General features: G+C 38.2%; 1 protein-coding gene across 5 annotated transcripts in view; it reads left to right on the top strand.

The window, feature by feature from the left end:
- Positions 1–25,230, top strand: part of TNNI3K (TNNI3 interacting kinase) — a 355,192-nt gene that overhangs the window by 125,639 nt on the left and 204,323 nt on the right. For 4 of the 5 annotated variants that reach the window (NM_001204807.2, XM_002715920.6, XM_017345534.4 and 1 more), the window contains exons 10-15: positions 2,871–2,965; positions 3,881–4,030; positions 23,048–23,134; positions 23,679–23,735; positions 24,963–25,055; positions 25,139–25,196. In NM_001204807.2, coding sequence (NP_001191736.1) covers positions 2,871–2,965; positions 3,881–4,030; positions 23,048–23,134; positions 23,679–23,735; positions 24,963–25,055; positions 25,139–25,196 — 540 coding nt within the window. Of the gene's footprint in view, positions 1–2,870; positions 2,966–3,880; positions 4,031–15,629; positions 16,279–23,047; positions 23,135–23,678; positions 23,736–24,962; positions 25,056–25,138; positions 25,197–25,230 lie in introns of those variants that run through there. The other variant, XM_089336752.1, reaches the window with a different exon arrangement.

Raw genomic sequence — 25,230 nt, 5'->3', positions numbered from 1 at the left:
GGATCATTGGAGCCTGTCCCTAACGGGGAAAATTGGCAGAGCAGAGATGGATGGGTTGCTGTTATCCTCTCTTTCCATTATGTCATGCCTGTTAAAGCTCATACATCAGGCGAGTTTTCAAATCATTTTGCTACTATAAGCAAATAAATTGAAGCCTGCTATAATTTAAGGGTGACTTTCACCTCCAAAAACTTGTCTATAAGATTGGTGAAGTGAGTTGAAAATGTAGACACATTTGTTTTATTTTGTGTAAGCCTGTTGACTACCAAGAGTAACAGACTAATATTTTAAATCTATTTACCTTAGGCATATATTTATAAAATTTTTATATAAGGAATTCACTCAGAATAGAAATTTTATAATGTTCACATCATAAGCACGTAATAAGCACCCAATGCATTTCTGTCATAGTTTACATAAACATATATACACCTATGTAGATACACACACATATACAAATACATACATTTAGATGTATAGCCAAGATGGCGACTGGATAATAATATCCTGCAACCACATCCCTGCAGACAACCAACATGAACAGCTTAGTATGAACATACCCAAAGTCACCTTCCCAAGATCTACAGAGGTCACGTAACGGACCACAGTGCCCTGTCTTGTGATTACAATTTGCACTGTTGAGAGCAAGCAAGAGAGTGCCCTGTGTCACTGTTTACCCAGCTCTGGTCAGTGCAGTGTAGAAAGGCACCGCCCATTTAGGAGCGCAAGAGTGGACTGGATACCAGTGCCAGGCCCTCTGTGGAAGACCTTCAGTCAGGCTGAGTCCACCAGCTGATCCCCCAGGTCCCTAGGCATGGAGTGAATATTTGAAACTTCCATACCCAAATGACCTCCAGCCACCCTCTCCCAACTGTCAGCAGAAAGAAAAACTGTAGTCCTGCTGATAGGCCTGGGAGAGACCTCAGGACCACACCTTGGAGCTCAAAGTCAGGTCTACTGCACCAAGATCCAGCAAGAGATCAAATCCCAAAGACCTCTGCCACTAGCCAGTGCCCACACGCTCAGCCTCTGGATTTGCCTGCATCAGGTAAACACCTGTGTTCTGGTGAGTCAGACTCCTTTTCATATGTGTCACTCACTGCATTCGTGGGGCTCAGGAATGGTGGGACCCAGGTGTGACCAGTTTGCAGTTTGACTTTAGCACCCTTCTTTCACCTCCAAATTTGAGCAGACAGCAAGAGACCAAAAGGACTGTGTCATGGAAATCAATGCTGGGTTGATAAAGCTGAGTGTTAGGCAAATCCGAATGGTTTCTATCATTAGTCCAGTGCTCAAGGATGGAGTCTCTGGACTTGTCCCAATATTGGGCAGAATCCTGTGCCCTGATGACACAGACTTTTGGCATGTACCACCACCAGGAACAGTACTGTTTCTAGTTACTACTTATTGAATTACTTATTTAGTGGAGGGTTAAGCTTGTGATTATAAAATAAATTGAAAGTATGGCATTGTAAGTAGTCAAAAGAAAAACAGGAAAGGAAGGAGGAGGAAGGGTAGAAGTGAGGGAAGCAGGGACTGTAGCATGGAAAGTATCATTATGCTCTTAAAACTGTTCACATGAAATCTGTCCCCTTTATATAAATAAAAACAAATAAGGTAAGAAAAAATATATTATATGTCAATAATTACCTTAAATGTCATGGAATAAACCACCAAATCGAAAAACATGAAATTTTTTACATTCTTTGTCTCTACTATTGAGGAACAGTGTTTTTTTTCTTTTCTACTATCTGTTGAAATCTTTAGTTTAATGGAGGGTTAAGCTTATGATTATAAACTGAAAACATGTCATTTGTATAAATTAAAAGAAAAAATAAGAAAGAAGAGGAGGGAGGTTGGCATCATGGGCATTAGGGAGGGTAGGGTATGAAGGATCACTCCTAAATCAGTGTATATGATATACATAACATTTTCACCCTATATAAATACATTTTTTTCAAAAAGATATAGAGTGATGAAATGGATTAAAAAACAGGATCTAAATATAAGTTGCTTATAAGAAACTCACTTCACTTCTAAGGATACACATGGATTAAAAGTGAAAGGATAGAAAAAGATGTCCCATAGGAATGGAACCTGAAAGAAAGCAGGAGTAGCCATACTTCTGTTAGATAAAATGCATTTTAAATCAAAAAGGTTAAAAAGAGACCAGGGAGGTCATTACATAATGAAAAAGAGTTCAATCCAGCAAGAGAAATAACACTTACATACTGGAGTGCCAAATATATAAAGCAAGTAAGAAAATACAAGGAATGTTATATAAGTCTTTTCTTGATGGCCTAAAGGTATAAATCTTCAGTATTTTATCCCTATAGTATGTACATATTTTTATTTACCCTTGATGGATTTTGCTTAGTTCCTTTTAACCAGGTCTTCCTTGAATCCCACCTTCCTTCTCTCTGTTGCCTCTTTGGTACTTTAATATACACAATAACACCTAGAGTAGCTGTATTAGTTTGCTAAGGCTGCCTTATCAAAATACCACAGACTTATTGGTTTACAATTTTTTTTTAATTTATTGTCTCGTAATTCTGCAGGTTTGGAGTCTAATATCAAGGCTGTTTGCTTCTGCAGCCTTTCTACTTGGCTTGAAGTTGGCAACCTCACTGTGCCTTCACATCCTTCTCCCTCTGTGTCATCTGTATTCTATGCCTCTAATAATGACACCAGTTACACTGGATTAGTGCAGGTGCTAATGACTCTGTTTTAACTTAATTGCATTTTAAAGACACTTTTCCTACATATAGTCACATTCTGAGGCTATAGGAAGTACGGCTTCACCATATGAATTTGGGGAGGAAATAATTCAATCCAAAAAGAAAGTATTTTTTTTTCTTGTGTTTCTGCAGTGCTTGTACCTATGGCAAAAGCATTGACCTGGTTAAATTCCTTCTTGATCAGAATGTCATAAACATCAACCACCAAGGAAGGGATGGCCACACTGGTAAGATGGCCACACAGCTCCTGATAATTACCGATGCTCAAAATTGGTGGTGTGCTTAGAGGAGGCAGCACCAGAATTGGCCTAGATGAGTGGATGTGGGTTGATATAATTTAGAATTGATGGTGAATGGTGATCATAAAAGCAGACTGACTTTCAGTCAGTTTTATTATTGTGTTATATTATTTTTTTAAAGATTTATTTATTATTTGGAAGAGTTACACAGAGCATGAAAGAGGCAGAGAGAGAAAGAGGCCCTCCATCCATTTGTTCACTCCCCAATTGGCCACAATGGCTGGAGCTGCGCTGATCCAAAGCCAGGAGCTTCCTCTGGGTCTCCCACCCAGGTGCAAGGGCCCAAAGACTCGGGCCATCTTCTACTTCTACTTCTACCCAGGCCATAGCAGAGAGATGAATCAGAAGCGGAGCAGCCAGGTCTCAAACTGGCGCCCACATGGGATGCCCATTTTGCAGGTGTCGGCTTAACTCACTACGCCACAGGGCTGGCCGCTTGCATTATATTATGTTTTCTCAATGTATTCCTTGAAGGCCTGTACCAGGAATAGATTGAACAAAAACTGTCCTGCCTTTGGTTTGCTGCATAAGAAATAGATCTGCTTGGAGTCCTCATCCTTTTATGTATATAAAGATGCTAACATCTGTTCTTGATAATTGCAGTAGATATAGAAATACTACAACTTCTACTGACGAAAATATGGTCTATATAAAAGATTGACTAGAAGATAATATTCTTGCTTAAAGTATTGTCTTCTTTGTTCGGTAATAGAATTGTTAAAGAACCAATTATTATTTTAAATTTCTGGAAACAATGCTGTTATGTAGTGATGACTGTCTTTTGAAAAATCAAGGTGCAGTTTTTCCATTTTCTCCTTTCAGTCTCTTACTTTCCTATTACAGGACTACATTCTGCTTGCTACCATGGTCACATCCGCCTGGTTCAGTTCTTACTGGATAATGGAGCTGATATGAATCTAGTAGCCTGTGATCCCAGCAGGTCTAGTGGTGAAAAAGATGAGCAGACATGTTTGATGTGGGCTTATGAAAGAGGTATTTTTTTAATCATTGCATCTCTATAGCGATACATTGAAGTATGTGCATAAATTATGTTGATGCATCAATAATTCCTTTGCTTGCATAACCTGTACACTTGAATTTCCTCTGTAGACTGTATTTGAGTCTCTGGGGATTTGGATCAAAGAGTCCAATAGACCATCATTAGAGAAAGCAACTCCTGGGCTACAGATGAAGGCATTCTCACTATTGGCCCTTTGAAAAGGGAATGAACTGATCCACTTCTAGGTATTAGGGGAAAAATGTGATAAACAACAGAATGGATCAGAGCTAGTCTGTGTTTCTTGTATAAGGGAATCTTGTGGATCCAACTTTTTTGCAAAAAGAAGAAATAGAAATAAAGAAAAATAAGGAATATTTGTTAAGATCTAACCTGCTTTCTGATAATGCCTATGCTATGCTAGACAAGTGTAAGAGAAACAATGATTAGTGCTTTAGTATAAGCTGACTTGAAGTCAAAGTGCTGATAGCTTATCCTCTGGTGTGAGAACACCTGGGTTTAAATCAAATCATGTTTTTTGACCTTGTGCAAGTTATTTGATCTTGCTTAGCTACAATTCTTCACTTTAAAAATAAGGATAACAGCAACTTCTACTTCACAAAGGTTGTAAAGGGCAACTGAGAAAATATACATGCAGATTGCTGAGAACAGTAGCCAGCACAAAATAAGGACCTATAATTAATATTTTAGTTGTGACAGCAGTGGTAGTAATAATGGTTCAAAAAGAAAGTTTATTGATAACAAAATACTTCATTTAAAGGCAAAAGTAGCTAGAGACATTCAGAAGGTATATTAGCATGTCTGTCATTGCTATTAAGATCTCTTGTGGCCAGCGCCTTGGCTCAATGGGCTAATCCTCCGCCTGCGGTGCCGACACACTGGGTTCTAGTCCTGGTTGGGGCGCCAGATTCTATCCCGGTCACTCCTCTTCTAGTCCAGCTCTCTGCTGTGGCCCAGGAGTGCACTGGGGGATGGACCCCCAGGTCCTTGGGCCCTGCACCCGCATGGGAGACCAGGAGGAAGCACCTGGCTCCTGGCTTCAGATCAGCGTGGTGCGCCAGCCGCAGCGGCCATTGGAGGGTGAACCAATGGTAAAAAGGAAGACCTTTCTCTCTCTTTCTCTCTGTCTCTCTCTCTCACTGTCCACTCTGTCAAAAAAAAAAAAAAAAAAAAAAAGATCTCTTGTGCCTCATAAGTGAATTCTGTGTACACATATACTCAGAAGGAGAACAGATTTTCAGTTGGCAAGGAACAGTGTACACTGTATTGAAACTAGAGTTGAAACTGAATATTATAAAATATCTCAGACTTTTAAGGAACATTTTAATTATTATTTTAAATTTTGATGACTGTGTTGTATTTTAGGGTGTTTAAACTATGTAAATAAATATATTTATGTTTTCAATGCTAGAATCTTAAAAGACCATACTGAAAAATGCAATACATAAGCAGTAACATTTCTTGGCCTAATAAGTTGATCTAAAAGGCTTTCTACCTGAAGTGGAATATGAAAATCTACCAGTAAAAGGAGAGGTGGAGTGTGATGAATGAAAATAGAGAACTGCTGTAGCATTTTCAAGCAGAAAACCAAATATACAGATCCGAATTCTGCTAATGAAAAGATGGCATGGGAATTACTTTAATAGAGACAAGCATATAGATCTGGAGTATGAAGTAATAAGTTAGATATAGGCTAACATATTGTTCACTTTTTATTTGAGTATTGGATTCATACAAATGTATACAGCTCTGCATGTGTTATAAACATACAGCTCAACAAATTTTCAGATTGAACCTACTCAGTTCCTAGATGAAGACATTGAACATGACCAACACCCAGAAGTCCTACTTACATTCTCTTTCAGTCACTCCCCCAGGAGGGCACCACTAAATAGTTTTGCTGCGTTTTTCATTTTATATAAATGGAATGTTAAAGTTTACACCTTTCATGCCTGGATTCCTTTGGCTGACAATTTGTGAGATTCATCCACATGTTATAGGCAATTAGAAATGGTTTACTGTTTTTTTGGTGTAGGGTAATGTTTTGAGACTACATCACAATTTATTCATTCTACTATTCACAAACATTCGAATAATTTAAAGTTTTGGGTTATTACAAATATGCTGCTATGAATATTCACAAACATGTGCTGTACATGTCATGTGATAAACATGAGAATATTTCTGTTAAGTACAAAGATCTTCTACTTTGTATATATTTGAGTATCAATTGGAAAATACTAAATATTCTGAAGCCTTGGGCGAGACATTACTAAATTCTAGTTTCTCAATCCAATTGCATTTATTCAAGTGATTCTTAGATAGTGTCTCTCACAAAATGTGAGTTTCAGAGTAAGACTGTTTACAAAGCATTAGTCTTCTGGAAGGCAGCTCAGAAATTGCTACTGCAGCTATCTCTTCACAAGGGTTGGCTTTGTTTGTTTTTAGTTGATTGAAAGCAATGGTTAAAAACTGGCTTTACTTTTATTTTTTGTAGTATTCTGCACCTTATGAAACAATGAATCACTGTGCAAGCTTCTAAGTTTTCCAACCAAATAACAACAAAAATCCTTTAGCTTACAGAGTTTACTTGCTGGTCTTTGCAACATATGCCATATTTGTCACCCTTATTTGTTCAACTAATGTGCCAGGACTCAGTGTCAAATTCCATTATTACTATGAATTTTAACAAATTGAATGTTAGTACCCAGGAGACAGATGGATGTTTTGCATATGTTCTAGGGCAAAGCAAGTCAAACCGACAAATAAAATTGTTGTTATTTTTCTCTGGGTAGAGAAATGTGCTGTTTTCATGGGTTCAGGGGGGATAGAAATGGTCTTGTTAACACCATCAACATTTCACAGTCCTTGCTCTTTTTGGATAAAGAAATGCTACCCTTCCTCCCTTAGAGAGGGTATCACAATATTACTTGATTAGCGTTACTAAGGATTTTCCTGGGGAACTTGGAGATCAAGTTCAGACAGCTTTCTAAGATGATATAGAAATGTCCCTATCATGGTTTACCATGTATGCTACCCTGTCCTGGAAGAAAAAGAACATCTATCTGATGCCAAATATGAATGTTCATCCTAGTCTACCACAACAGAAAACTGTGGAGTTGTTCTCTGTAGCATTTGTCCCTGAGGGATTCTAAGGCAAAATTTTGGCCTGACCCAAACTGTTTACTTTCTTTCTTTCTGCTGTCCAGAAAGGGCTTTCTATGAGTGCTTTGGAGTTCTGAAAGTGTCATCTAGTCTCTTTTGACATACTTTCAGAGAATTGTCTACTAACCATGGCTCTCTGTAGGATCAGATAGGAAGAATGGTTGTTATTTACATGGCCCTTTTTAACCTGAAGAGTTCAAAATCATTTTTGGAATAATTTTCTCTATGATCTAGTTTCTACACAGATGCCTGGTTAGGTTTCAATATTTCTATGCCATACTGTTTAGACATTCAATTTTTACAATACTTTGAGTATTTCCTCTTCCCGAAGTCCTCCCCCACCTTCAATTCTACTATTCCATATGAAAGTATAGAGATAGCTGTCTCTCTCACCGGGATTTGTTCTGCCCTTTCCCTGGGGTAAAAAGAAATTGTATGAATCAATTTAAATTGGCCAGAAGAAATAGCCAGAAACCTGCTTATGTTCAAATCCTCTGCCCTAATCACTGGTATGGAAAACCCATTGAAAAGACCTACACATAATCTTACTTCCATTGCATTAAAGATGAAACTGCCGAATTGAAAAGATCTCAGCCAATTAGAATTGAACACATAGCTCAATAGTGTGTCTGGCAGTTAGATCTGAAAGGGCTGCTTTTGACAAAGAAAAGCACTCCTTTATGTCAGGCTGTTGAGGGTCAGAAAATAACCCGAACTAGAAACAGAACTAAAAACTTATTTGCTTCAGAACTGACACCAGTTAAAGTAATTTACAGAGACTCCTATCCAAATATCTAATTACCCAGAATACAATATTTGTATACAGCAGAAACACTCTAATTCACAGTGACAGGGAACTGGAGGTGGAGAATTAGTGAATAAGTGAGTAAAAACAATAAAATCATGGGTCCTGTATCATGATCTATACTTTGCTCATTCCTTTTGACAAGGGTAGTATGGTGTGAATTATTTATAGTAAATGTACTATGGTGTATTCTATAAAATTAATTAAATTTTACAGTTTTGAGTTTCTATAATTTTAGTCAGTAAAAAATAATCAAGAGATGAAAAAAGGAAAGAGATGTAAGAAGAGGTAGATCTGTTAACTTTTTGGATAAATTTTCAATGAAGGACTACCAACTGTCAGACCTCTTCTATAGGAATTCCTATCTATCCTGAGTCTACTTACTAAGCTGAGTAAACCTAATTGAGTGTTTTAGAGTGCATTTCTGTTGCAGTAGAGGAGTGATTAAAGAAGAGATTTAGATGCTATTTCAAATCCATGTGTGACTTGGGGTATACTGGCTACCTTTCTACATGTTTAGTTGATTTACCTTTTAAAAACAAACAAATAACATTCAGTATCATCAGAATTGGAAGAACTTTCATTATTATGAGGAGATAACTCATAAAAATATTATAAATCTAATACTATGCATGAATCCACATACTTAAAATGGATAGTGAAAGAGAACTTGTATTAATGAAGCATCTATTCCATACCATATCTGTATATATAATTTAATTATCAAGATTAACACTTTAAATTGATGTTATCATTCCATTAAATGTTTAAAAAATTGAGACCTAAAGCTATTAAGTCACCATTGTTAACTAAAGAGGTAGAACCAAATAGAGGTCTATCTAGTTGCACAGTTCAAGCTCTTACCACCTAAATCCAAAATCAGATAGTTCTAATTCTAAATTTCATACTATTACTCAATGACCTTGGGCAAGTTTACCTCTTTTAGTCTTTATCCTCAAATCCACAAATTTCAAACAAGGAGATTAACAACCATGCTACAGAATTCTGATTAGAGTTAACATACGACAGATTCACAATGAAAGATGGTAATTAGTATTGTTAAATGCAGAACAGTGGTCTAACTGAGTCTACAGAACTCCCAGATCCCATTTTATAATATGAAAAGAAATTTTTATAGTTTATTTACAATAATAAATATAGGCCATTGCCGCGGCTCAATAGGCTAATCCTCCACCTTGCAGTGCCGGCACCCTGGGTCCTGGTCCCGGTCGGGGCGCCGGATTCTGTCCTGGTTGCCCCTCTTCCAGGCCAGCTCTCTGCTGTAGCCAGGGAGGGCAGTGGAGGATGGCCCAAGTCCTTGGGCCCTGCACCCCATGGGAGACCAGGATAAGTACCTGGCTCCTGCCATCGGATCAGCGCGGTGCACCGGCCACAGCGCGCCAACTGCGGCGGCCATTGGAGGGTGAACCAACGGCAAAAGGAAGAGCTTTCTCTCTTTCTCTCTCTCTCACTGTCCACTCTGCCTGTCAAAAAATAATAATAATAATAAATATAGTTAATATTTATAAAATTATAATTTTTTATAATAAACATAATTTATAATATGACAAGAAGTTTAATATAGATGATGGGCATCTCTAAATTCCTCTATTGAAGTTTTATATCACTGCACAAATTTGGCATATAGAAAAGCATGTGTTGCTTAGTTATATTGATATATCTAACTTACATCTCAAGTTATACCATTAATTTTAAAACATCAAGACTGAATCAAAATCAAGAAAGTTTTGAAATCACTAATCAAAATATTATGAAAGTAATTCAGAGCCATTATTCTAATGTGCATTGTTGTGTGTGTTCTATAAAACAATATGTTAAAGCTTCATCATGGATTTGCAAGTCTCTTTTTTCCACAGGGTTTTATCCCACAATTTAGTAGGAATACCAGAGAATTTGTGACCACGTTTTCAAAACACCATACCAAATGACTGCTATATTTATTTATTTGTATATGTAAAGAAACTTATAAAACTTGACGAATACAAAATTTAAATTATGTTCTTTGTCCTCAACAGTCTATTTCTTCTTGGTATCCCTTATGCATTCCATCATTTAGTAATATTACCATCTATTTTGTCACCTGGGTCAAAAATATGGATGATGCTTAGCCACTTTTTCTTCTTCAGCATCTCACTCTGCCACTCATATTTCCATATACTTTCCATCTAAAGGGCTCTTTTACTTACTTTATAAGTACATTTTGAATCTTTTCATTTTTATATCACTGTTTTAGTTTACAACCTTATCATTGTTCTCTTGATACCTTTTGATAATATAACTGGATTTTTTGGCTTCACATTTTATTCCATTTTTCAACTGTAAATTTTTTCTGAATTGTAATTTTGAGAATATCTCACAAAATGCTAAATATAGAAAAATAATCTTAGGTTATCTCAGAAGTAATTGTTATTATTCTTTCATAATTTAAAACATACTTATTTTAGGGCCAGCACCGCGGCTCACTAGGCTAATCCTCCGCCTTGCGGCGACGGCACACCATTGGGGCGCCTGATTCTGTCCTGGTTGCCCCTCTTCCAGGCCAGCTCTCTGCTGTAGCCAGGGAGGGCAGTGGAGGATGGCCCAAGTCCTTGGGCCCTGCACCCCATGGAAGACCAGGAGAAGCACCTGGCTCCTGCCATTGGATCAGTATGGTGCACCGGCTGCAGTGCGCCGACTGCGGAGGCCATTGGAGGGTGAACCAACGGCAAAGGAAGACCTTTCTCTCTGTCTCTCTCTCACTGTCTACTCTGGCTGTCAAAAAAAAAATAAAATACTTATTTTATATTATTTTCTTCAAAGTAGAAATTGTAATATATAAACTCTATCATAGTTTATCTTCTTTCTTAAATTAATAATATATTAAAGACACATGTTAAATATCATTTTTTAACTTTTATTTAATGAATATAAATTTCCAAAGTACAGCTTATGGATTACAATGGCTTCCCCCCCATAACTTCCCTCCCACCTGCAACCCTCCCCTTTCCCACTCCCTCTCCCCTTCCATTCACATCAAGATTCATTTTTGATGCTGGCGCCGCGGCTTACTAGGCTAATCCTCCGCCTAGCGGCGCCGGCACACTGGGTTCTAGTCCCGGTTGGGGCGCTGGATTCTGTCCCGGTTGCCCCTCTTCCAGGCCAGCTCTCTGCTGTGGCCAGGGAGTGCAGTGGAGGATGGCCCAGGTGCTTGGGCCCTGCACCCCATGGGAGACCAGGAAAAGCACCTGGCTCCTGGCTCCTACCATCGGATCAGCGTGGTGCGCCGGCCGCAGCGTGCCGGCCGCGGCGGCCATTGGAGGGTGAACCAACAGCAAAGGAAGACCTTTCTCTCTGTCTCTCTCTGTCACTGTCCACTCTGCCTGTCAAAAAAAAAAAAAAAAAAGATTCATTTTTGATTCTCTTTATATACAGAAGATCAGTTTAGCAAACATTAAGTAAAGATTTCAACAGTTTGCACACACATAGAAACACAAAGTGAAAAATACTGTTTGAGTACTAGTTATAGCATTAAATCTCAATGTACAGCACATTAAGTACAGAGATCGTACATGAAGAGTAAGTGCATAGTGACTCCTGTTGTTGACTTAACAAATTGACACTCTTGTTTATGGCATCAGTAATCACCCTAGGCTCTTGTCATGAGTTGCCAAGGCTATGGAAGCCTTTTGAGTTCATCAACTCTGATCATATTTAGACAAGGCCCTGGTCAAAGTGGAAGTTCTCTCCTCCCTTCAGAGCAAGGTACCTCCTTCTTTGATGACCCATTCTTTCCACTGGGATCTCACTCGCGGAGATCTTTCATTTAGGTCATTTTTTTTTCCAGAGTGTCTTGGCTTTCATTTTAAACAGTTAATTTTAATGAATTCATAATATTTATATATCAGTAAGCTATTTTATTTGTTTTTATTATATGTTATATTTTATTTAAGTTATACAAATTTCATATACTTCATATATACAGATTTAGGAACATAATGATACTTTCCACCCTATCCTTCCTGCCAAACACATTCCCATACTTCTTATTCCTCCCTCTACTATTCCAACTCTTAATTTTTTTAAAAGATTTATTTATTTATTTGAAAGTCAGAGTTACACAGAGAGAGGAGAGGCAGAGAAAGAGAGAGAAAGGTCTTCTATCTGATGGTTCACTCCCCAATCAGCTGCAATGGCCAGAGCCGCACTAAGCTGAAGCCAGGAGCCAGGGGCTTCTTCCCGGTTCCCACATGGGTGCAGGGGCCAAAGGACTTGGGCCATCTTCTACTGCTTTCCCAGGTCATAGCAGAGAGCTGAATCAGAAGTGGAGCAGCCAGGTCTCAAACCAGCACCCATATAGGATGCTGGCACCTGAGGCCAGGGCATTAACCCACTGCGCCACAGCGCTGGCCTCTCCAACTCTTAATTTTATAAAGATCTATTTTCAGTTTACTTCATACTCATAAGATTAACCCTACACAAAATAGAGAGTTCAACAAATAGTATATAGAAAAACACTGTTCCTCAACAGTGGAGACAAGGGCTGTAAAAAATCATCAAGTCTCAAAATGTCCATTTCAGCCCAAAACATTACATTTAAGTACACTGTTGGTTACACAGATCAGGGAAAACATATGGTATCTGTATTTGAGACTGGCTTATTTCACTAAGTATGATGGTTTCCAGTTGCATCTATTTTGTTACAAAAGTAAAGATTTCATTCTTTTATATGGCTTAGTAGTATTCCATATTATATATGTATCATAGTATCTATCCAGTCATCAGCTGATGGACGTCTGGGTTGATTCCATAACTCAGCTATGTGAATTGAGTTGCAATGAACATGGGGTTACAGATAAGTCTTTCATATGATGATTTCATTTTGTTTGGGTCCAGTGGTAGGATTGTTATATTATATGGGAGATTCATTTTCAGATTTCTGAGGTGTCTCCATACTATCTTTCATGGTGGGTGCACCAGTTTAGATTCCCACCAACAGTGGATTAGGGTATCTTTTCCCCACAACCTTGCTTGCATTTGTTGTTTGTTGATTTCTGTATGAAAGCCATTCTAACTGAGGTGAAGGTGAAACATCATTATGGTTTTAATTTGCATTTCTCTGATGGCTAGTGATCTAGAGCATTTTTTCATGTGTCTGTTAGCCATTTGAATTTCTAGTTTTCAAAAATGCCCATTCAATACTTTGCCCATTTCTTAACTAGATTGTTTGTTTTGTTGATGTTGAGTTTCTTGAGCTCTTTATAGATTCTGGATTTTAATCCTTTATCAGCTCCATAGTTTGCAAACATTTTCTCCCATTCTGTCAGTTGCCTCTTTGCTTTGCTAAGAGTTTCTTTTGCAGTGCAGAAGCTTCCCAGCTTGATGTAACCCCATCAATTTTGGCTTTAATTTCCTGTTCTTCAGAAGTCTTTTCCAAGAAGTTTTGCCTATGCCAGAGTCTTGCAGAGTTTCTCCCAGTGTTCTCTAGAAATTTTATACTATCAGGTCATAGATTTAGGGCCTCAATCTATTTGAAATGGATTTTTTGTAAGGTGTAAGTTAGGGGTCTAGTTTCATACTTAAGCATTCAGAGATCCAGTTTTCCCAGCACCATTTGTTGATTAGACTGTCCTCGCTCCAGGAATTATTTTAGTTCCTATGTCAAAGATAAGTTGGTTATACATGAGTCAATTGATTTCCAGAGTTACTATTCTGTTCCATTGGTCTACACATCTTTTTTTGTATACCAGGCTGTTTTGATTATAACTGCCCTATAGTATGTCTTGAAAACTGATATTGAGATGCATCCAACTTTGTTTTTGTTGTATAAGATATTATAGATATTTGGGGTCTCTTATGTTTCCATGTGAATTTTAGAATATTTTTTTCTAGACATGAGAACAATGTCATTGGCATTTTGATTAGGATCACATTGAATCTGTAAAATGCTTTAAGTAGTATGGACATTTTGATGATATTAATTCTTCCATTCCATGAAAAAGAATTTTTCCATTTTTTTTAATCTTCTATTTCTTTCTTTAATGTTTTGTGATTTTTCAACATGGAGATTTTAACTTCCTTGGTTAAATTTAATACCAGGTATTTACCATTTTTGCAGCTATTGTGAATGGGATTAATCTTAGAAGTTCCTTCTCAGCCATGCCCATACAAAGACTATTGATTTTTCTGTGTTAATTTTCTATCCTGCCATTTTACCAAACTCTTTTATGAGTTCCAATTGTCTCTCAACAAAATATTTTTGTTCCCCTATACATAGAATCATGCCATCAGCAAATAGGGATAGTTTGACTTCATCCTTTCTAATTTTTATCCCTTTGATTTCTTTTTCTTGCCTAATGGCTCTGGCTAAATCTTCCAGGACTATGTTGAATAGCAATGGTGAGAATGGACATCCTTGTCTGGTTCTGGATCTTAATTGGAATGCTTCCAGTTTTTCCTCATTCTATGTGATGTTATTTGTGTTTGTTATAAATTGCCTTGATTATGTTAAGGAATATTCCTTCTATACCCAATTTGCTTAAGGTTTTCATCATGAAAGGATGTTGTATTTTATCAAATACTTTCTCTGCATCTATTGAATTAATCATGATTTTTACTTTCCTCTTTGTTAATTTGATGTGTCAGGTTTATTGATTTATGAATCTTAAACCATCCCTGCATAACAAGGATAAATCCCACTAGGTCTGGGTGAGTGATCTTTCTGATGTGTTGTTGGATTTGATTAGCTGTTATTTTGTCAAGGATTTTTGCATCTATGTTCATCAGTGATATTGGTCCACATTTCTCGTTCTCTGTTGTTTCTTTTTCTGGTTCAGGAATTCAGGTGATACCGCCTTAATAGGAGTTTGAGAGGATTCCATCCCTTTCAATTGTTTTGAATAGCTTAAGAAGAATTAGAATTAGTTCTTTAAATGTCTCATAGAATTCAGCAATGAAGTCATCCATTCCTCTGCTTTTCCTGTTGGAAGAGTCTTTATTACCACTCAATCTCTATCTTGGTTTTTGGTTTGTTTAGGTTTTCAATGTCTTCATGTCTCAATTTCAGAGATGTATTCCAGGTACAAATAACTTCACATCGTTCCCTGCATAAAACTCTTCATTAACAGGCTATAACTTATGGAATCAATCCCAGTTTGTTATCATAGTATACTAAGACTTTCATGCCGTGTGATCTTCCTGCTTCTTTGAACCTCATATCCAATCATTCTGTCACATGGATGACACTACAATCCACAACCATCGTCACAATCTCAAATCACCAAACTTCACTCAGTGTTTACTTTTCTCATACTATCAATCCATGCCATATCCCGTGAGGATTATTTATTCATATAACGTAATGTAAAATAACGTCTTTTTCCCTTTACATATCACATAGTGTCCTCTGCACCATCCCCTTTCTCTCAGTCTCACTCTACTCTTTAAATGTTTAATCCCCTTTTAACTTCCAAGACTCTGCTTTTGGAACTTTTCTACCACAGTGTCTTTCCTCACATCCCAGTCTAGCACATACATTCTTTTATGTTCTGCTATGCCACATGCCTGTTTCTATATCTGTGTTAACCATTTTTTTTTTTTTTTGACAGGCAGAGTGGACAGTGAGAGAGAGAGAAAGAGAGAAAGGTCTTCCTTCCCCGTTGGTTCATCCTCCAATGGCCGCCGCGGCCGGCGTGCTGAAGCCAGCGCACCATACTGATCCAATGGCAGGAGCCAGGTACTTCTCCTGGTCTCCCATGCGGGTGCAGGGCCCAAGGACTTGGGCCATCCTCCACTGCACTCCCTGGCTACAGCAGAGAGCTGGCCTGGAAGAGGGGCAACCGGGACAGAATCCGGCGCCCCGACCGGGACTAGAACCCGGTGTGCCGGCGCCGCAAGGTGGAGGATTAGCCTAGTGAGCCGCTGCACCAGCCTGTGTTAACCATTTTATACTGGAACTCTCCCTTACCAAAATTGTAAACTTCTTGAGGGCAAGTATTTAAACTATGAATCTTTGTCTTCCAAAAACCTGAATTCAATAGATGAGTTCTATTAGATGCTTAACTGATGCTTCTTGAAATGAAATAGAGAACAAGAAGGGAGACAGTGTAGGCATACCATTCTATTCTATTCCCACTAAATAGCCTCTGTTAATGTTCTCAGGAATATTAATTACCACTATTCTGTTGTCTCTGTACCTATTTGTATAAGTATCTTACTTTTTGTTAAACTTTTATTTAATAAATATAAATTTCAAAAGTTCAACTTTTGGATTATAGCAGTTTTCCCCCCATAACTACCCTCCCACCCACAAACCATCCAATCTCCTGCTCCCTCTCCCATCCCAGTCTTCATCAAGATTCATTTTTAATTATCTTCATATACAGAAGATCAACTTAGTATATACTAAGTAAAGATTTCAACAGTTTGCACCCACACAGACACACAAAGTATAAAGTACTGTTTATGTAGTAGTTTTACCATTAATTTGCATAGTACAACACATTAAGGACAGAGGTCCTACATGGGGAGTAAGTGCATAGTGAGTCTCGTTGTTGATTTAACAATTGACATTCTTATTTATGACGTCAGCAATCACCCGAGGCTCTTGGCATGAGCTGCCAAGGCTATGGAAGCCTCTTCAGTTCACAAACTCCAACCTTATTTAGACAAGGTCACAATCAAAGTGGAAGTTCTCTTCTCCCTTCAGAGAAAGGTACCTCTTTCTTTGATGGACTGTTCTTTCCACTGGGATTTCACTTGCAGAGATCTTTCATCTAGGTCGTTTTTTTTTTTTTTTTTTTTTTTTTGCAACAGTGTGTTGGCTTTCCATGCATGAGAAATTCTCATGGGCTTTTTAGCTGGATCCAAATGCCTTAAGGAATGATTCTGAGGCCAGAGTGCTGTTTAGGGCATTTGTCATTCTATGAGTCTGCTGTGTATCCCACTTTCCATGTTGGATCATTCTCTCCTTTTTAATTCTATCATTTATTATTAGCAGACAATGGTCTTGTTTATGTGATCCCTTTGACACTTAATCCTATCTTTATGATCAATTATGAACTTAAACTGATCACTTTGACTAGTAAGATGGCATTGGTACAGGCTGCCCCAATTGAATTTGGAATCCCATGGCATGTTTCCAGCTCTACTATTAGGGGTAAGTCCAAGTGAGCATGTGCTGAACTGTACATCTCCTCCCTCTCTTATTCCCACTCTTTTTTTTAACAGGGATCAATTTTCAGTTAAATTTGAACCTAAAAATAATTGTGTGTTAATTGAAGAGTTCAAGTTCAACCAGTGGTATTAAGTAGAACAAGAAAATACTAAAAAGAATAAAATAGTAAGCTGTTCCTCGACAGTCAGGACAAGGGCTGATCAAGACATTGTGAATATCTTACATTATTTATTTACAACATAATCCAATATTCAATTCAATAATCAACTCATAATCTTTCAAGTTCACATAAAAAGATCATTCCTAGAAGAACTCTTTCCTCATCAGTCCAGATTCTTGTAAGATAAAACTATTATTTACATTCACAGCATCCTATACCTTTTCTTCAAATATTTGACTAAATAAAACTTTAGGGAATACTTGCATAGTTATTTTTTATTTTCCACTATATATCATTGGTCTCAAGAGTAAAGAGCATTTCTATTTCAACATGGTATCTGTTGTACTTAATACAGTTCATTTATTTAACAATTTATTGCCAAACTAATATGTGATAGATACTATGCTAGGAACTCAAGTACAACAATATGATAGACAATACCTCCCTGCTTCTAGGAAGTTTGCATTTCTAGCTAGAAAAGACAGGCAACAAGCAAGGAAACAAATAGGATCAAAAAACAATAAGTACTGTGAATAAACTAAAATGAAAATGTAGTGTTGAGTAAAAAGTTCAAGGACAATAAAAGTGAGCAGTCATAGATGTTATGTCCTGGAAGATATTATTGAGTCTAACGCCTGAGAAATGCATTATAAATATCCAGTAAAGGAAAGTAAAGAGAAAAGGAAAGCACTTTGGGAAAGAAAATATTAGACTCTCATCTTAAGGTGAAAGACTGATGACATTCTTTTTTGGGCCTGGTGATTAAGAGACAACATTAGTGGCCCAAGGACATGGGAGTTCCTTCTCTGTGATATAAAGTTAAGATTCTTTAAGATTTAAGTCACAAGAAGTGTAGCATGTCAGGAATTTTTGTTGCCTTGATCTAATTGACAGTACATAGGAGCAGGAATGTCAAGAGGGAGATGAGCCATAGAAGGGCAGACATCAGAAGTCACCCTCCGATCCACTTTCCTTGCTTCCAGAAAGTGAGTGTTTAACACGATGGGAAGGGGAGATACTGAAATATTAAGCAAAGTCTCATCTACAAGTATTACCTGGACCTGCAGGACGTATGAAGTCAAAAATAATTACTTGGATTCTGTAGTTAAGACCAAATCTCCATGCTTTCTATCTAGCCTTGGATCCAAAATGTCTCAGAGCCACATAGTCAGAGAGAAGATCACAGTACTGGTTTTATCTACCATTACTCTCTAGATTTAGTTCTTGAAACAATTCTCATAGCAAGGGATGCAAATCAGCCTTCATTGTTTCTAAATTGAAATGGTAGGGGACACAGAGAGAACCTTATAGAGAAATCATAAAAATTATATATCTCAAATAATTATGAAGCCTCTGTTGTGTACAGGAATATGTTATAGGCACTAAATTGTTTTTGTAACAGCCATTTGGAATGACTTGTGGTGTAAAAAGCCTAGGTTTTAAAAATAAATACCTATTCAGAAAGTTAAAAGCCAGGCAAAGAGGTTTGTGGGTGGAGGGGAATCATACCAAATTTAAGTGATAAAGAAACATAGGAAAGCATGATATTTGGGAGATACACACAAGACTAGAAGCATGGGGAGCAGGAAATGAGAGACTTCAAGCTGGCAGGTGAATCACATTTGCCAAAACCCTAGGTACTCCAATAAATAATATTCTGGAAGTGCAAATCATTATTGTAACTGCATTAGGCTAATAACATAGCAACCTCCTATTTGGGTAAAATAGTTGGATGTAGATAGTAAATTGTGAGATATAGGAAAACATTTTATTTAATTAGTTGAAGCTTGATTATCTCTGGACATGTTCCATTAGTCTGCCTTGGTTATCTGAGTGTATCCATTATCAGGAGTTTGGCTTTAACAAGTCCATTTATTGAGCTCCATCAAGGTATTTTTCTGCTTAACTCCTTGTTGTCAAGTGTTGAGGAGCTGGGCCTTAGTGTTTTTCAGGCTTCCTTGCATACACTTTAGTGGCTTGTCAGAACAGTCAGAGCAGTGGAGAATTTCCCACACGTGGGTGCCTTACCCCGCAGTTAGCAGGAGGTGGGAAATCAGGCAGAGATGCCTTCCAGAGCTGAAGGGGCCTCTTGGCATTTCCCTGGCAGCCTTATGCTTATCATCAGCCAGAACCCAGGCACTCATTAGACTCTTGATGAAAAGCATCCTAAAGAAAATGCCAGCAAATTGTGCCACTGTGCTGGCAGGAAATTAAAACCGCTCAGTGCAAGTGGAGCCAAGAGAGCTGTTGAAATGAAAGGTAACATCAGGGGTGTGATCACTGACTCACACAGCGCCCAGGATGCAGGATGCAGCTTTCTGCTTCACTGGGGAATGCATGAGGCCCTCGCATCTGTCAGCCGAAGTCAATTCTACAGAGGGGCTGAGACAGGTGGGGAGGTGGGCTCTGTGAATCAAGCTTTGTTGTGCTTGGGTAAATGCTGGGGGGGTGGGGTTGTTTTCTTTTCCCAAAGGAGCCCCGCTTAGGAAAAATGGAAATAGGAAAAAGGTTTCATTGGTTTATTTTTTTCCCTGGCCACAAATACTCAAAGGCCAAATTAAAGAAAGATCCTGAAAGTACTGCAGGTCCTATTGTAGGAGTGGACAGTGTGGAGGAGGCAGACAAAATTTCAAAGCCATGAAACTAGCATGGGACTTTGAACAGGTATTTCCATTCCAAAGGAAATCATTGATGGCGTCACTACTGTTATTCTGAGTCTGAAATAACCACTGGAGGAGGAAGGGAGATGCTTAGCAGAAAGCAGTACCAGGGGCCGGTATTGTGGCAAAGCGAGTTAAGACTCCACCTGTGACTCTGGCATTCCCTATACAAACATTGGTTCAAGTCTCAGCTGTTCCACTTCCATCCAGCTCCCTCCTAATGTGCCTGGGAAAGCAGCAGAGCATGGACCAGGTGCTTAGGCCCCTACTACACATGGGGGGAGACCAAAACGGAGTTACTGGATGGTAGCTTCATCTTCACCCAGCCCCACCTGTCTTGGCCATTTGGGAAGAGTGAACCAGTGGATAGAAGATCTCTCTGTCTCTCTTATTCTGCCTTTCAAATAGATAAAATAAATCTAAATAAGAAGGCAGGAACCAAGAAGCAAGCAAAGAACACTAAGTCTTCATAGTTCTGGAGGTGGTATGCAGGCTATAGCCCTACCACCCCACACAAAGGTGTCCAGTTCCTATACCCCAGAACCAGGGCCAAACTGTCTTACATGGAAGAGGAAAATTAAGGTTGCTAATTAGCTGACCATAAAGAAGAGATTACCCTGGATTATCCAATGGATGTAATGATGAAATGATAAAGGTCCTTAAATATGGAAAAGGGAAGCAGCAATGGAGGTGAGAGTAGTCTGAGCACTCAGCCAACTGTTGCTAGCTTTTAAGCTACAGGAAGGGGGTAATAAAAGTTGGAAAAGACAAGGAAACTGATTGTACTCTCAGGCTTCTGGTAAGAAACACAGCCCTGTTGGCACCTTGATTTTAGCTGGAGAGGAGCACTTTGGACTTCGACATGATGAATTTGTGTTGCTTTGAGTCATTGAGCTTGTGGTCATTTACAATAGCAGCAATGGGGTATACTGGGACTTAGAAGATTCATCTAAAGTGCCCAAAACAACTTAAATTTTTTCCAAGTTTATTTATCATTCCCTGGGTCAAAAAAGTAAGGCAAGAAAACACTGAGAAGATCCAAAATGCTCTTGTCTGTGTTACAACCATAAGGCATATTATGCACATCATCTTAGTCTTTGCAACAATCTTATAAAGATCTTATAAAGCATCATTCTAACCTGTAAGTGAGGAGCAATTTAAAAAGTAAGACCATGTCCTTCAACCAATTAAAATCTTCTCGGGGCTCACCATCTCACAGACACTAAAATCCAATGCCCTCACGCTAACCTCCAAAGCTCTATCTTATTAGTACTCAGAGTGTAGGCTGCTTATCAGTATCACCTGGGACCTGGTTAGAAATGCAAGGCTCAGGTTCTCCTATAGATGGTGTCAATCAAAATCTCTGGGGACAGAGCTCAGGCATCTGTTGTAACGTAAACTCCAAATGATTCTTATACACCCTACAACATTTGAGATGCACTACTCCACGTGATATTCATAAGCCTACCTCTCCAACCAAGTCTGGTACTACTCGCATCCTGGCTTGAAGGCTCCAGCCCCTGGCCTGCTTTGTTTCCTGAAAATGCCGTATTTGCCACCATCTTGGGACTGTTACATTATCCTCGGTGCCTTTGAAGCCTGTCCCTTAGAGATTAGTTTGTTTGTTCACATAATTTAAGTCTTATGCTCTCCCTATTTGTGACTCTATGAAAGATAACAGAGTTCTAATGGCACTGACCTCCCATTGTTTCACCATAAACTTTGCCTATTATTTCCAAAATTCAGAAATACACCAATAGTGAATAAGAAGCCATAGATAAGAAAATGGACACTAATAATTAACCATATAGATTTAAGTTTTGCACAAGTTTTAGCAATTATGATCAAAATTTTTTAAGAAGCTAGTTTTTTGATGTTACCTTTAGAAAAGTTTTTAGTACAAATAAAAACTAAGTGTTCTACCTCATGATCTGGCATGAACTATTCATTTGAATTCTTTTTTGAAGGAAGGACTTGATAAGCAAGAATAACTCAGCATGTATGCTACACATCAGTTATGATGAACTGTGTGACCATGGGTCCTTCACAATGCATAAGCACTTTACACTTCAGTTCTCAAAATATGACTTTTACAATGAGTTCTGCATATTTCACCAGTCTCTCAGTGAGGTCTCTGAAAAGTTGACTGTTTTCCTCTTTTGCAAATTAGATCAAAGAGTATTACTGTTTAATTCTATTGAAAATCATGTGGTTATTCAGTGGATCATTCAGTACTATTTTTATGCTTCAGAAGTGTAAGGCCCCACTGCAGTTAATAAGCTCCAGAATGTTTGTGTGTATTTCTTAGGCATGTCACCTTAGTGGATGGCTTTTCCTAGCCACTAAGACCACAGAGACTGCTCCATCCAGCCAGCAGCTGTAGATGGTAGAAAAGGCTCACCCATCTCTTAAAGCCCAGGCCAGGAAGTAATTTCAGTTTTTCTCTTATTGCCTTGGGGAGAGTATATCACAAGACCACCAGTGAATGCTAGGTAGATAGAGAAATATCATCCAAGGGTGGGTAGCCATTCTCAGTATTAAAATCACCCTGAGAAGGCAAATACAAGTATCTGAGGGCAGTTAGCTGTCTCTGCCACAAAAGCCTTGTAAATTATTGCAGTGCTCTGGTATCCTGCAGTTTCCAACGCGATGCAAAGCTCAATAACAGCAAATATACCTTATTCTCTGAACGATTCTTTGAATCGTTCTGTTACTATATGTTCCCAGAGTAATTGATATTGCCTCTTTTAGAAACCCTCATCTTTATTTTAATTAATTGTTCTGCTACATTGTAAGCTTTAAGAATTGGCCTAGTCACCTTGTACCCACCTTTAGTGCCTAGTACAGTCCCTCACATACAGTTGAGTCTTGAGAAATTATTTTTAAATGAATGAATAAAGGAAAGTACCAAATTCCTATTGCAATGTCTTATCCCTTAAGATATGTCCTATATTGTAAGCTACTTGAAATCACATTTTTTGGCTGAATAAATAAAAAAAAATATTAAGACCTTTTGTTGTTTCCATAAAGGACATGATGCCATTGTCACACTCTTGAAGCATTATAAGAGACCCCAGGAGGAACTGCCCTGCAATGAATATTCTCAGCCCGGAGGAGGTAACCCTTTGCTTCCCCAGTTTTCACTGTTGTGCAATATTGTGTGTAAAGATAAACCTGAGTTTCTTTTGCTATCATTCTGGGGCTAAGGATGAGGGCATAACTGATGTCAGATTAGCTTAATTTTAAGAAAACTCGTATCAAGGTGAGGCTGAACACAAAGAAACCTCCACTTAAGCTATTTTCTAACTCACGAATCTGCATTTCCTCCAAGTCTAATATTCCCTGGACTGGATTTTATGAGGCTTCTGCATGACTGGGAAGACCTGGGTGAGCTGAGAACAATTGTTCTCCATTTCAGTAATCTATTAAGGCAGGGCAGAGAACACTCACATAAATTGAATCTGTAGAGTCTACCACAACTTACATTTTTTAAAACTCTTTTATCAGCTTTCAAAATAAACACTCAGTACAGTTTCAGTGTTCAAAAACAGGTGTGGACCTTAGGTTACAGGTTTATTCGGTTTTATCACCTGGTACTTTTCATGAACTTTTAAGTAGAGAAAAATGATTGCTATTTCTAACTATCTAATTTTATTTCTAGATGGCTCCTATGTGTCTGTTCCTTCCCCCTTGGGGAAGATCAAAAACATGACAAAAGGTACTTACAACATGGGACAATTATTATACGTTATTGCTAAGGATGACTGTTGCCTCTACTATAACTTTCTTTTTTTTAAAGATTTATTTATTTAAAAATCAAAGTTATACGGGGTGGGGGAGTCTTCCATCTGCTGGTTCACTCCCCAGTTGGCTGCAATGGCCAGAGCTGTGCCGATCCAAAGCCAGGAGCCAGGAGGCTTTTCTGGCTCTTCAGCATGGGTGAAGGGACCCAAGGACTTGGGCCATCTTCTACTGCTTTCTCAGGCCACAGCAGAGAGCTGGATCGGAAATAGAGTAGCCTGGACTCGAACCAGCACCCATATGGGATGCTGGCACTGCTGGTGGAGGCTTTACCCACTATGCCACAGTGCCAGCCCCTACTATAACTTTCAATTTTATTTCACATATTACAAATGATAATTTTTACAAGCATAAGCAGTATTACTAGCATACTATCTTTGTCACAATTAACCTTCCTTTTATGCCCTTGCAATTCATGAAGATTTAGCTGTGAAAATCTCACAAACATTAAAGAAATACATTTTATTTTAATAAAATATAAATTACCAATGTTAATATTTTTTCAAAAGGACTGGAAATAGTTTAGTCTTTGAAAAAAATACTTGAAAATAATTTTTTTCAAATATCTCAGTTAATTAAAACTTTGGGAACTTCTTTGTATGCTACATGAAGAAATCAATAATATTAGACTAGGAAAATAAAAGTTCAAGTCTACTCTAAAGGCATATTTGACTATTCAGAATTTTGTCTTTTAAAATTATTTTTTTAATTTGGGTGTTTCCTCAGAATGACCCATGTGCTTATTTCATGTCATTTAATTGGGGTCCCTCTATGGTTCAGTTCATAGATCCTTGAGCATATCGGAATAAGTTGGAGAACTGATCAGATAAGAATGCTTATCACAATGTGAGATCAAAGGTAGTCCAGGCTTGCCATGTCACTCAGGCAACTGGTTGGGGATCATATCAGGAATAAAATGAGCTCTGATAAAAAGGTGGAATGACAGAGACAGAGAACCAACAAGGTGTCAGCGGTCAGTTGTGATAAGGTTTTCAGTGTCTCCAAGTAGTCAGTTCCAGTTAGACAATTAAATGCTACTGGGGAATGGTGTTTTTGGTTAAGCAGGTATGTGCATGCATATAGTACACTTTTCCACATGGGTGCTTTTTATCTCAGAAAATGAAAGGACAATTTCTGCTTGCAGAGAAGGCAGACGTTCTCCTCCTAAGGGCTGGATTGCCTTCACACTTCCACCTTCAGCTCTCAGAAATTGAGTTCCACGAGATTATCGGCTCAGGTAATCTGCGAAACTTCAGGTCTGCTTCAGTTTAATGAGCTCAAGATAATATGTGTTTATTTATTTTTCTTCAACAATTTTAGGATCTTTTGGGAAAGTATATAAAGGACGATGCAGAAATAAAATAGTGGCCATCAAACGGTAAGCAAGCACATGAAAACATTGAGCATGCAGG

This window comes from Oryctolagus cuniculus, chromosome 7, assembly GCF_051225735.1.
Source record: "Oryctolagus cuniculus isolate XC-2025 breed Fujian yellow rabbit chromosome 7, ASM5122573v1, whole genome shotgun sequence".
NCBI lineage: Eukaryota > Metazoa > Chordata > Mammalia > Lagomorpha > Leporidae > Oryctolagus > Oryctolagus cuniculus.
This window is presented reverse-complemented; position numbering and strand designations above follow the sequence as displayed.